The sequence below is a fragment of the Sturnus vulgaris genome, chromosome Z (assembly GCF_052056855.1).
Source record: "Sturnus vulgaris isolate bStuVul1 chromosome Z, bStuVul1.hap1, whole genome shotgun sequence".
In the NCBI taxonomy this organism is placed as follows: Eukaryota; Metazoa; Chordata; class Aves; order Passeriformes; family Sturnidae; genus Sturnus; species Sturnus vulgaris.
Genome location: NC_142283.1, coordinates 16,170,167 through 16,184,202, shown reverse-complemented (window position 1 = coordinate 16,184,202; position 14,036 = coordinate 16,170,167). Strand labels below are relative to the sequence as shown.

The 14,036-nt window shown below is 50.0% G+C and overlaps 1 protein-coding gene across 1 annotated transcript; it reads right to left on the bottom strand.

Moving 5' to 3' along the window:
* Window positions 1–457: 457 nt before the first annotated feature.
* Window positions 458–11,969, bottom strand: LOC148219707 (serine/threonine-protein kinase PAK 3-like). Its single transcript, XM_088156995.1, has 6 exons — window positions 11,927–11,969; window positions 9,938–9,950; window positions 5,486–5,603; window positions 4,625–4,724; window positions 3,992–4,188; window positions 458–1,212 (listed from the first exon to the last, which is right to left on the bottom strand). The coding sequence occupies exons 1-6, from the start codon at window positions 11,967–11,969 to the stop codon at window positions 1,060–1,062; spliced, it is 624 nt and encodes a 207-aa protein (XP_088013121.1). The 3' UTR covers window positions 458–1,059.
* Window positions 11,970–14,036: the final 2,067 nt, after the last annotated feature.

Below are 14,036 nucleotides of genomic sequence, written 5' to 3'. Positions count from 1 at the left end.
CTGCACCACGACATCAAACCCAAAAACATCCTCCTGGACCTGGCCACCAGATAGACTGAAAGGATGGACTTTGGCTATGGCACCTACCTCCAAGACACAGTCTGCCCACAGTTTAGAGGTGAGACCACCCAGGGCTACTCTCCCACTCCTAATATCTCATGGGCCAAACCTGGATGTGGCCCTGGAGATTCCCCCTTTTGCTACCAGTCACGGGCACACCTATGAGCCACAGAGATCTGCCTGTAATTGACAGAGAGAAAGAAGGAAAGTTCAAGAGCATAATTCCTCCTTCTCCCGCTGCTAAACCAGTTTTCCTCTCCCTCATAAAGATGAAATGCAGTTTTCCTGTGCATTGATGGCAGCTTATCGCACCTGCACAGCTGACAGGCCTTTTCCCCTGCTGCTGTGCTGCGGGCTGATTTAGCAGTGTTATAAATAATAAAGATATTCATCGGAATTGAGTATAATCAAAAATAAGCGATACTTTATTTCATGATCAGGATACGGTCCACGACAGCCACAATTGCAAAGAGCAATGCCGACCCCGGGATCAGCGCCGTGTTAACACGCTACCATCCGAACTCTACCGCACCGGATCCCCCAATGTTCACAAAAACGCTGTGTCAGTCCAGTTTATATACAGCTTTTCCTAGCCAGGAGCAGAGGTCTTGGTCTCCTTTTGTCGTTTTGCATATTCATGTGGTTTTCTTTCTCTGCGTTTTGCTGGGAGATGATGAATTCTGACGAAGGCAGGCTTTGGTTTACTGGAAGCTGGTATTGAGATGTATTTTTTCTGGTTCTGTTATCTTAATCGCGGGTGCTTGTTGGGAGCTCATCGTTTGGGTGTTGCCTGGACGGTTTTGGAGTGAGCCATCTCTGTGGCCACGCCTATTCACCTGTTAATCTGGGCTGTCCTGCTTTTGTTGGCTGTTACAATGTTGTGATGAAGCAATCTGCGTCCTTTTCATCCGTGGTTCTCTTTTCGGTTTCTGAGTTTCCTTTGTTACTTTATTCATACCAAAACTGCTTATTCCGCATTAATTTACAACTATCCACGAATTACATTATATCATATATTGCAGTGGCAACGTCCTCCTTCATCTCAAGTAGCCTTTTCTCCTCCTCCTCCTCCTTCTGTACTTCAGCCAGGAAGTTTTCCCTCTGCGCCAGCCTCTGCTGTGCCTCTGAACTCTGTCGTTCCTGCTTGCTTGCCTGGTGAGGGGAGGAAGACACTTTGTTGGGGGTTGATTTTTTCCCTTTTCTCTCTGTGGAATTTTCCCCATTGTTATGCTAAGAAATTTGTTGGGTAGGACCTAGCATGGGTGGCTAGTGGCAGGAGAAAGGCAGGGGAAAGGGGGGGCGGAGGAAGTGGGGAAAAACTGCGAGATCAGAAGCCAGAACAGGAGATGGGGAGGCACGGGTTCGCTCCCGTTTGCTTGTGGAGTCAGAGGAGGACGACCGCTGCTGCTACCCACCATCCCCCGCCATCCCAATGCTGGGAGCCATCTTTTTTGGCTCTTAGACCACGCACTGCTGCCTTCTCACCTCAGTCTGCTATCTCCAAGCACCCTGCTGAGCACCGGGACCGGCGCTGTGTGCAAAGTCTCTCCTCCATCCCTTTCCCATCCACAGTACTGCCGCCATCACTCCCAGCACCCCTGCAGCTGCATGGGATCTGCCCCTGTCCACCACTGGTAACTGCACCACGGGGAAGGATGCCTGTGGCCGAGAAGGACTGGAACTGGGATCCTGTTCTGTTTGGTTTTAATTTCATAGCTGTTTTTTTTGTTTTCGTTTGCTTTTGTTTTGTTGGTTTTTTTTTTTGTCTTGTTAGATATATTAGCAAAAAACTGTTATCCCTATCCCCATATCTTTGCCTGAGTGTCCCCTGAATTCCAAAATTATAATAATTTTACATTCTCCATTTTAAAGAGAGGCTCCTACCTTTCTTAGCAGCTACTTGTCTTTCAAACCAAGACAAGATCCAGGTGAAGCCCCAGCCAGGCTCCCCAGATAATCAGCAGAACCTTCATGCACCACACAAAGCCCCAACTGAAAATTACACATTAGTCATGGCTTTGTGCCCCCCCCCACAATGCTGTCCTAATCAGAAATTTGGAAGGAGGATCAGCAGATGGGACAAAAGGAGATGTCACATTCCTTTCCCGCAGTCACGGCTGCCTGTTTCCTGGCCCCTCTCTCCTCAACATTTCTGCCTGCTCTCAGAGCTGTGCTCTCAAAGTGCTGAAGTGGTCCCTGCCATCTCCTCTGCTTCCTTCATTACTTTGCTGCAGGGATGCCAGCAATCGGGCTTCAGAAGAAGCTGGAGAGAGGCTCCGCTAATTTGAGAAATGGATGCTGTCCAAAGGAAACAGAAACAAAAGAAACCAATTTAAAAGACACAAAGGAAAAAGGAACCATGATTTTCCAAGCTGACCTTCTAAGAGGCTCAAGCTGGATTCCTCTAGCGCCAGAAACACACAGACACAAGTGGCAGAGTGCAGATGGACTCAGCTCTGGCTTGCAGGAAGAGCAGTGCCTGCCTTGGCATGCCCCCCCTCCTGTGCTGCCTGCCATCTTCCTCCACAGCAGGGGCAGCTAAGGAAGTGGCCCAGTCACCAGCTCCTGTCTGCCACAAAACCTGGCAGCAAAGCTGCAGCAGTTCTCATCGACTTGAGTGGGCCAGGCAGTGCATGGGGCTGGCACAAATCCTGCTCAGCTGTCCCCGTTTGGCTGGCAGAAAGCTCGAAGAGTGGAGCAGGAGGAGCAAGCTGGGTGCCCTGGGATGCTCACAGTCAGCCTCCCACCACCCCTCTCTTCCCACAGACCAATCGAGAACCGCTTGGCAGGGATTGCTTCTGCTGTGCTCTTCAAGCCCCACTTCAGGCCTTCATCCCCAGCACTACAGTACTTCAGTTCCTTTGCTACCAGGTAAACCTGAATCCACCACCCAAGAGCAAAAGAGGGCCTTGCAAATGACCAGAAGGTGGGAGCTGTCCTCCGGAACGGCGATGAGGATTGGGCTTGCTTAGCCTGCAGAAGGGCAAGCCCTGGGGAGACCTTTCAATATTTGAAGGACTTCTAAGAAAGATGGGGATACATCTATTAGCAGGGCCCATTACAACAGGACAAGAGGGAATGATGCCAAGCTAAAAGAGAGTCCATTCAGATTGCCTCTAAGGAAGAAACTCTTTACCAGGAGAGTGCTGAAATGCTGGCACAGCTTACCCAGAGAGCTGGGAGGTGCCCCACACTTGGCAACATTCAAGGACATGTTGGCTGGGGCTCTAAGCAACCTAACCTACTTGAAGATTCCCTTGCCAGTGGCAGGGAGTTTAGGCTAAATGACCTTCACTGGTCCATTCTAACCTCAACTAGTCCTGGATCCTACTTGGTTTTCATTTGAAAAGCGCCCAGAGAGGAGATTATTATCGGGAAGCCCATCCAATGCCCTGGAGTTTGGCCGAGGAGCAAAGCCTGACAGGGAGCAGCTGTTTGGCTGCAGCCGCTTTGCATTGTACCTGCAGAAGTTCCTCGGCAGAGCCTCGCCTGTGCACATCCATCTGCAGGCAGCAGCCCAGAAATTCACACAAGCCAGAGGGTAGCCTGAGCTTGTGCAGATACGGTGCCCCTCGCTTGCCTATCAGGTATTTGGCCTGAAGTAAATGGAAACACAAGAACTCTGTGTGATCTTTCCACATCCTTAAGTGCTCACCTTGAGCCCATATTTTACGCTGCAGTTTGCAGTGGCAATTTCTTGCCTAGCAGATGGTAAGAGATGAACCTTCCCAACCAGAATAAAAAAGGCCTCAATGCAGCGCCAGCTATTCCAACCTTCAACAGGTCTTGCCTTGGAAGTTTATGTGGGCCCCAGGGACATTTGACAAGTGGGCCTTGGTGGAACCAGTTCCAGCTGTGGGAATGGGATTTTGTCCAATCCCGTTGTGACAGAGCAGTAGAACAGCGGCATCTGAGCGTATTTGCACCTTACCGTGTCCTGGGTTTTCCAAATATAAGGAGCCCTTCCTTTGGCCATTTCTATTCCCACGATGCCAAGGGACCAGGTGTCCACTTTGGGGCCGTATGGCTCTCCTCTCACAACCTCGGGCGCCATCCAGCAGGTGGTCCCGACCATCGACCTCCGTTTGCTGCGCTCAGGGACGAGCACAGCACAGAGGCCAAAATCAGCTGAGGAGAAAAACAAACACTGCTTCAAGGAGGAAACCAAGGAAAAGAGTTCCTCTCTCTAAGTCTCAGAATGCAGTGCGGAATCCAGCTGCAAAAGCAGCTGTGCTCTCCTTCCTCAGGGCTGCAGCCAAGGACATGGGCAACTGTCCACTTAGCAACACCCCGCTCCCCCACTATTCACACCGTGGCTTTTCTTCATTCACCTGGTGGTTTACACTGTAACTCCCTCCTTCCGGAAGGAGCACAAAGCACAAAGCAAACCTACTCTTGACACCTTGTTTCCTTTCTAGACCTCTCAGCACCTTGCAGCTGCGTCCTGAGCTTGCAGCAGTGCCCTGTGCACTCTCACCAGCACCACTGCCGGGCACCTGGCAGCCACTCAAAAGCAGCCCCACATTGCCTCCCCGGGGAGCGGCTCCTGAGCAGGAACACCCACCTAACTTGACGGAGCCGTCCCGGCCCAGAAGGATGTTGCTGCTTTTGATGTCTCTGTGGATCACCTGGTTGGCATGAAGGAAAGCCAGGCCTTGCAGGCACTGAGAGAGAAAAAAGAAAGAGGAGGACAAAAGTTGGCCTGATCCGACGTCATCACACGCTTTAAAGGAAACTGCTCCTGAAGATTGACAGATGTCACAGGAACAGTGAGTGCTGCCAAGAGGAAGAGCTTGCCGCTGCATCCCTAGGAGAGCAGCATCTTTCCAAGGGAAGGCACATTCCTTTCTGAGGGGGAAACATCAGTCGTTGCAGGAGACTGTGCCCTGCAAAGCCAGTGCAATGACTGCTGCTACAGCGAATGCGCTCTCCCCATCCTGAGGACAAGCAACGGTTTTCCAAAAAAGGAAAAGTCCCTGCCTCAGGTACCAAGGGGATCATTGTGAGGAGAGAGACCAGAGGACGAGGGTCGAAGTAGCTCATGTGTCAGTTTTCAGCAGCAAGCAGCATGGTGGGTGCCATGCCATCCTTTGAAGCTGAGACCTGTGATAGCAGAGTCTCTCTTTGCCTTTGCTGTTGGTTTAACACTGGCACATCCAGAAGCTTTCTGCATTGACTTCTTTGCAATTACAGGCAGAAAATGAAAATGAAGAAGAGACAGAGCTCAACACCAGTAGATAAGAGAAATTAGCAGACTATAGTAAGGGCAGGGACACCGGCAGGCAGTGCAGTGCAGATGCTCGCTCTTCTCTGAACAATAAGAGCAGCACAGAAAGCAAGCTCTGAACACGGAATCACTCACTTAGCAGCGCTTTCAAAGGACGAGCCTGTCCAAGGCATCCAAAGTACAAGCAGGATCCCTTACCTCCCGACAGACAGTTGCTATGTGTCCTACAACCATCCTTTTCTGGCTCACCACTGTAGCTAAAGAGCCTCCGTCCATGTACTCCAGCACCAGCCAGACATCCCCATTTTCCAGGTAGCTGGAAGATGAAAACAACAGCGTGGGGCTGAATGTGCACAGTTAAATTGCTGCACCGAAGAAATGCCTACAGTAGAGTTTTGTTTCCAGGTCACACGTAAATGAGGATGGAATGAAATGAAGACACGCTCCACCTAGACTATCCAGTGCTTGCAATCTGTGCCGTCTCAATGAGGAACGCACATCCGCACAGAAGGAGACGGCTCAGGTGGCAAGCAGGGAAAAAAGTCACTTTTGCCATGGCAAAGATAAATCTGGAAGCATCCCAGCATATGGATACATCACAGCAGCTGCTTCATCATCTTCATACACAAATCCCACCATTAATTCCAGCAACGAGGAGACACGGTTTTCACAGCTTTTACCCAGGGCACGTGGGTGTGCAGCAATGCCGACACCCTTTGGAAAACCTTGCATAGAGGACAGTCACAAACAGGAAAAACCACTTCAAACCTGGCAAATGATGTTTCTCTTAGCCTAGTCTTTTGGCATGCAAGGCAATGGAAAATAGTGAAAACAGTGCATGGGAAATCATTTCTGTGTTGGTTTCCCAGACCTCCTCCTCCTCCAACATCCGGAAAAAATCACACCCCGAAACAGCAAAAGAACATGCAGCGAGTGAACGTGCAGGCTGCTGGCTCAGTAAGAGAGCCACGCTTCTGAGGACCATCTTCAAGCTGTCTCTTGCAGGACCCACGAATGAGGACAAAATGCAATCTCCTCCTATGCCTGCTACAGGAGTGGACTGATGTTCGTAGAAAGATCAATTTTCTGCCAGTGAGTAAAGAGCTTTTAAACCTCTGCCTTACAAATATGGAAACAAACATTGCCAGAAAAAGACCAGAACTACTTACCTTTCTAGGTAGGTAACAATATTGGGGTTCTTCTTTTCCCTTATCACCAGGAGTTCTTTTAAAACCTCCTCGCAGCCCTGGTGCTGGAGATCAATTTGCTTTACGGCCACCTACAACCGTGTTGGGAGCCGTTAGGAACAGACATTACAAGAGCCTCTTTCTCCACACGCTGGCGGGCCAGGACGCCTTGTGCCCTCAGTTGAAAGGGACTCTCAACATCAACCACAAAGCAACAACAACACTCTCTGCACACACAGAATTCTCAAATGGCCCTTGTTTATCACCGCTATTCTCATTTACACATGTTTTGTGAGTCAAAAGCAATTTTCCTCAATTTTGCTCTTTGCTCTATTGTGAAAAGAAATGGAAACCACTGAAAATACAATAGCATTTCTAGGGGCTTTGAGCAGCGTTTCAGAAACTGCTGCCATTCTTGACTGTGCACCAAAGCGCACGTATACATTAGGGAGAAAATGCTGTCCAAAAAGAACTCCAAGACGACTCAAAATAGAGTTACAATCCTAGCACATCCTAACTTCTTCCGTTTGCATTTTGCATCACTGAAGAACATTCTTGGACACAGTTTAAACTTGTAGTTCTTTAGTGGATTTAAAAAGGAAGAACCCTTTCTGTGGTACACTATGGACACACCCCAGGTTATAAGCGGGCTTTAGTCCTTTTGGACGCCTTATAGACCTCCCTCCAAGTGCGGTTCCTGAGCACAGCACTGTAGGTGGATAAAGCAATTACCAGGACGATGGAGTTGTGTTTGCTGAGAGGCAGAAATGAGAATTCACGACTTTCAACTTTTAGCCTCAAAGAGCACTGGGACTCTCCAAAACACCCCTATTTGTACTGTGCAGTACAAACAGCATCTCTGTAATGGGATGTCACCGACACAGGACCAACACAAGGCTGTGTTCTTTATGGCTCTTCATCAGCTTCTTCTCACCGATCTCTGTCTGTGTAGGTTGAGGTGTGTGCGTGTGTGTGTGTGTGAGTGTGTGTATGTGTGCCAGGTTCCCTAGGTGTGAAAAGCAAAAGTGCTCCCCAGACAAGATCTCTCTTTCTTTAGGTCTTGCATTATATTTTCCAACTGAACCATGTGATATAAAACAATGGGAAATGCTATTTGTGTCTGAACCTCGGCTAAAGAGGAATTGGGCCAGAATGATGGCTGTTGCAGGCAGCTAATCTATGCATATTTATCCTGTAAATCCAAGCAGGTGTGTCCTTCTCTGAAAGATACCACTGCCATCCTTGCACTCATTCAGGCAGATAGGAAGGACAAAGTCTCTTCAAAATGCAGCGACAGCCTTGGCAGCCAAGACAGGCAGCCCACAGCTCTGGCCACAGATAACATCACCAGGGAAAAGCACTCAAGGGTTGCAAAGTATTCATGGGCTGTTGGCACTTACCGCTCGTCCTGTGGCAGCTTCAAAGGCCTTATAAACGGTTCCAAAACTCCTAGAAACAGAACAGCAGCAAAAACAGAGAAGCGATTGAGTGCTGAGGAGCAAAAGGCTGCCCAGGCAGGAGCTCTCTGCTGCCTGCATTGTTTTGCAAACACAAGAGTTCATCTATTCTTTAGCTAAAAGCACAGCAGCCCAGCAGCCCTCTGCCATGCAGCGTGCCCAAGAGATAAGCGGGATCCAAAAGGAAGACAAAGGGCTGCGACAAATCCCAAATGTACACACTAGATTGTGGAGGCAGGGGTTTTCTTTGCCTTTTTTTTCTGTCTGTGCCTGTCTCGAGCCTTTCTAGGCACTGAAACACACAGTCTTGTTGGGCCTTCTCACCACTCTCTTTTGATTCTCTCTACAAAACTCAGGCAACGCCACACAGCCTTTCTTCTTGTCCTGACCACTGAATATTGTTTTCCACAAAATAATGTAAAGAAATACTACTGAGAGCTCTTATCTGACACCTATCATGTGGGAAGCTGCTCTCATGAGTTTTTTCTTCCTGAATCAGTGTGGCCGTAGTACTTTGAATCATACAAAACCATGTCTCCTCAGAAAATAAGCAAACTGGTGCCATGCACTCGAGGGACAGGAGGCCTTCCAGGTCCTGCTCCTTGAGGCAGGCAAGACATTGCCAGCATCCAGTTCTCTTTGATGATACCCAGTGGTCAGTACTGAGACAGAGACAATCTAAAGCCAGGGTCCGAAGATGCCTGCAGCTTGCCTGACTTCCCACTGGATATTACACCAGCAAAGCAGCTGGCCCATGGTTCTGTAGAAGTAAGTGTGGCTGCACTCACCCACTGCCAATAACTTCCCATCTGGTGTATTCCTTTTCCAGATTCCCCATGCTCACAACATGCCCTGAAAGAAAACAAATGCAAGAAGCAAACTTGAAAACAGAGCTCCTGACTTCCAGGAGATCTCAAACGCAGCTCCACTCTCTGGGACTCTGAGCAATTTATGGTCACTTGGCTAACAACCACGGCAACAACGACAACAAGAGCCCCAGCAAGACAGGCAGCTCTGTAGCACACGTGGCCTGCATGGAGTCAGGTTCCCCACACTCCTTTGACGGGTTACCTTGAGAAAAAACCAAGCCCGTGGAGACACCATCCCAGTGAACAGAGATCAGAAAAGAACAGGCACCAAGGCAACTGGTTGTCATCTATAAACGGGAAGGAGAGCTGAAAACTCATGAGTCTTCCCTTTCTTGGGAATAAACACTCTCTTGTGAGATTCAACCAAAGGTTTCATACTCGCAAAGATTAAAGGCACCCTGGGATCTGGGATGGATTTTTATCACCAGCTGCTTTCAGCTGAGCAAAAAGAATATTGAGGAGTGGTTTCTAGGAGAGGAGGGGGCCTTCTCTACCTCTCAGCAGTTTGCCTAAAAAATGCCTTGACATTTTCAAAGAACAGCAGCTCATATAAATCCAAGAGCTGTGGCTGTAAGAATTGGGATCCCCTTCATTTATGAGCAGGCTAAGTTCTGAAGACAATTTTGCCCATTCCCCCTGTACTGAAGAACTACACAGCTCGTCTTCAGCCTGAGGTGCAGCACTCACTAGCCCTGCACTCGGCCGTAGAACACGTGCCCCATCATCCCAAATGGGCACAGCTGAGACGGGTGACAAGGACAGGGCCGCTCCACAGGCGCTGCCGTGACACAGACAGCTGCCCAAATGAGATGCTGATCCTTCCACCAGTCCAGGCAAAGCTGCAGCAATGGGCTGGCAGCTGAAATCTCACAGCTAAGGAAGGCTCCAGCCTCTGCACTCACATCAGCCATCAGTGGCAGGGCACGTATGACAAAAAGGCTGCCTAAGCCCACACATGGGCACTGACAACCACTGGGAAGAAGCCAGAGCCAGAGCGAGCTCCCTTACGAGATGTTGACCCCACTCAAGACAGAATATGATTGTCTCTGTGTTCAGACACATGGAGGAAGAGATCACTCCACCTTTTGTCCCAACGGCTGATGGCAGACACTGAGTAAAACGGGCTGTGTTCTGTACCTGACCAGGTAATCTGGGACAGCACAGCACTGGCAGTTATTAGCGGTTCCGAGAAGCAGCTTTGTTGGTTGTACTGCAGAGTCACCAAGGCCCCGGTGTGCTTTCCTAGAGTATGATCTGTGCTGGGATTCAGGCCGCTGCTTACTATTCCAAGAGCATTCACAGGCTGGGCATTAGCCGTGACAAAGTGCCCATGACCGGAGGGACATGCAGCAGAGGGACTGCAAGCTTGCTCCTGACAATTGCCTGCAGGGCAGTTTCATCTGACCATGCCACATAGATGAGTCTCTTTGATGCATTTCCTAAGCATGCAACGAACATATCAAAGAGGGACTGTAAAAAAAGGACCCTGCTTTTCTTCCTTTGCTGCACTTGACAAAGACCTCTTCTGTGGCAATCCTTACAATTCAGAAATCCTTCATTCTTAAATTCCTTGAAACCCCTAAAAGGCCTCAGAAACAGCAGAACTGCAATTAGAGCTAAGCAATAATCAGCAGAAAAGTTATATGAAAAGTAGAAAGAAAGGATAACTAGAAAAATGGTCATTGTATTAACGCTTGGCTGAAAGAACTCTTGAAGCTGCAGAAAATTGTATCTAGCAAAATATCAGCAAGGTCTAAGCTTAATATTGGAGCTCTGTGCATTGTATTTTACGGCTTACAAGTGGGTATTGTATTCAAAGTAAGGAAGCATTGCTCAACCAAAGGTACATGTACTGATAGTGGTTAGATGCAACTACTGTCAATACGCTTCTGCTTTTTGTGACTGGTCAAAAAACTTTCAAAGGCCGTTGTAACATCACGTCCTGTGGCTGCTGCCGAGGACATGAGCTGCTGACATCTCCCCGTTGTGCCACCTGTGCAATCAGACTAATGCTTGAAAGAAAACAAAACAGCTCGAGACGCGTTCCACAGCAGGCCCGTCCCATTCAGGCTTCTGTGCTTAAATCCCTAACCAACACTCTTCCTCTCTGCTTCCTAGCGATTGTTCTAAGAATATAAATTTTGAACATTTGGGGTCTACTGAAATAACCTCTTCCTCTCTTATTTGTGCTGTTACCTGATGTTCTTTTCAAGGAGGTCGGACTAACCAAAAGGTAGAATTCCTATCAAAATGAGCTGTAGAAGGAATTGTAGAAGGACTAACGGTCATAAACCCAACACCAGGGTGAAACCAGCCCCACAGCCAATCGATTCCTTTGAAGTATTCTGTCTGCAATGACTGGTGACAAGTCAGGACTTGAAGGGCTATCTAGGAAGCCAGCAATTCTGATCCATTTGGCCAGACTAGCACACAAGCATTCACTGCGGCATTTGCTGCTGCTCGGGAAACAGTCCCCCCGCTTTTGCTTTTGCTGCATAGGGAAGCACAGGCAAAGCCCAGCCTCTCCCAGCTGCCCTCAGAGGCAAAAGGAACGCCCCAAGTGCTCCCTGGCTGCCTCCAAGCACAACAACAGCTTCTCTAGGGAGTCCAAAATGTCTGTGTGACACCAAAGTGAGGAGGAACACGTGGTCCAGCTCATGCTGAGGCACACACACAACCCACTGCCCAGTCGCACAAGAAATGCACAGGACGTACTCAGCAGCTCCAGGCACTGCTCCTCTCTCTCCTGGTGCAGCCGCTCTGCCTCCTGGCTTGAGCTGGGCGAGCTGCTGGTGCTCGGGTTTTCAGGCTGTGGAGAGGAGGCTTCTCTGGAGGATGCTGCTGCAGCGGCAGCTTCCATGGCATGGCCCGCATCCATCTGGGACAAAGAAAGGTGTTTGTGTCAGGACGGTGGCTGGAAGAGTTGCCCCAGGCTGCGCATTTCAAAAGCAAGCCCATAGGAACAACACTTGTGTTAGGCTGCAAGCTGAGCTCTCAACTCTTGCACCTCAAGTCAAACCCCACCAAGCAGCAGGAGACTCCAGCTTGTCACAGCCAGCCATTTTAGAGACTGTGAAAGGGAAAGAGCAACTTTAAATTTCACCCCCTTTTGAGGTCTGCATTCACCACAGATGGAGACAACTTGTGCAGAAGCTGCGTGGGCCGCCATGTTCACCTGAACAAAGCCCTCAAAAAACAAAGCGAGCACTAAGAGGCACAGCAGAAATACATTCAGAGGATTGCTGGCCACTGGCCACAGCACTAGCCCCGCTGGCCAGGGCAGCAGCTGAGGTTCAGCGGCCCCAGCCACTGTCCTTCTGATCAGCTGTGATGGACACCACAGAGCATGGCAGCCAGAGGCATTGCCCCCATCCACCTGCTGCTTTGCAGTGCAAAGGTGAGGAGACACCACTTGTTGCGGGACTGCAGTGCCTACTGCCCTCCACTCACCTGCTTTTCTTCAGCCAGCCTGTACTGCAGCTGCATCTCTTGCATCCTTTCCCTGTCTTTTTTGTGCCTCTTCTCCATTGCCTTCATCTTCCTTTGAGCATCCTGCAGCTCTGCTTTGAAATTCTGTCAAGAAGAATCTTACTGGCTCCTGCCGTCATGCTCAAGTTTCTCCTGTTCCATTCTCATAAGCACTTCCGTTCAGCCACATACTTCTTTATCCAGCTCTAACCCTTCCATGCTAACTCTTCTTCCTGCTGCTCACCGCTGGAGCCTGCCAGGCTCTGTGCTTCCAGTGCCTGCAGTAGGCCTTGCCCCCCTTTCCTGAGGTCGCCAGTTCTTGCCCCTCTTGCTGCCCTTCCCTCTGCTACCTGGCTAGTCAGGCTCACCTGCCCATTCTCTTGCTCCTCTTCCAGCTCCAGTCTCAGGCACTCCACCTGCTGCTGGCTTTGCTTTAGCTTTTGCTGCAGCTGGCGCACCTTGCAGAAGAGCTCATTTTTCTTGCACTGGAGCTGCACAGAAACGAAGAGAAGTCAGCTTTAAACTTGCCACACACCACTTGTGTGGCAGCCAAGACTCTTGACTGACTCTGCTTTCTAGCTTTTCTTATTCAGGTTGCATGATGGCAACTCCCTGCCTCATCTTCAGCAGGCTTTTCTCCTGCTCCCTCTGTACCTCTGCCAGGGACTTTTCCCGTTGCTCCAGCAGCTCCTGTGCCTCCAACTGCTGCTGTTCTAGCTCGCTCTCCTGATGAGAGGAAGAAGACACTTCCAGATGAAGTCTCAGCCAAGCTCCCCAAAGAAAAAAATGGAAGCTTCATCCCTCCTACAACCCGTCACCCGAAGAGAGCACAGTAGTGCCTTTGTGCCCTCCAGCATTCGTGTCCCAACAAGAAACTTAAGAGGAAGGTCAGCAGGTGGAAGGAAAGGAGACGCTGCCTTCCTTCCCCACCCCACTCTGTTGACTGGCTGTTTCCTGGCCCCTCTCTCCTCAGCATTTCTCTTCTCAGATGTTCTCTGCTCCAATTCCCCGTGTCCTTTGATCAAGGAAAAGCTGCAGCTGCACTGCAGGCTGAGGATGAGGCCAGCAGCCCCATGCCCTAGTCACAAGTCAGGCCACCAGCTGAAATGCCAGCAACATGTGGCCTGTTGCATACACCTCAAGGCTAAAGGGAAGAGCTCGTCCACAGTGGAAGGCTAGAAAACAAGGCACCCAGTTGCTGGGACTGCAGTTGGCAGCAAGGTCAGCAGTCTGCTACATGGCATGAGGGTGTGGGGAAGATCCTGCCCCTTTGCGGCCATGCTTTGGGTGGTGATCACGCAGCCTCCTGGGACACTTGGCTTATGCCCGTCCTGAAACCGTGGCTGCATTTCCTGTCCTGGCACCGGCCTCTGGGGCTTCTCAGGGTCTCAAGTACGAGCCCTTGTAGCCCTCTGCTGCCTGGCCCAGCAACACGTAGCCAACAGCACAGGCTTGCGGCCGTGCCACATACTCGGGCTGCTCTTCTGCTAAGCCAGCCCACCAAGCTTGCATGAGAAATACTCAAGCGTATTGTTTCCTACCAGTTTTTTCAGGAGCTTCCTCTTGTCCTCTTCCTGAGCACACTGCCAGAGTCGCAGAGCCTTGCTGCACTGCTCTTCTGCCCAGCGCAGCTCTTGAGCCATCTTTTCACATTGCTGCTTGCTGAAAGATCTTACAGCTTGCAGCTCACGCCGAAGGCCCTTCACGTCCGCTGCAAACATGACAAACGGCAACAGTCAGACACTACACAAGCAGAGGACTCGGCTGA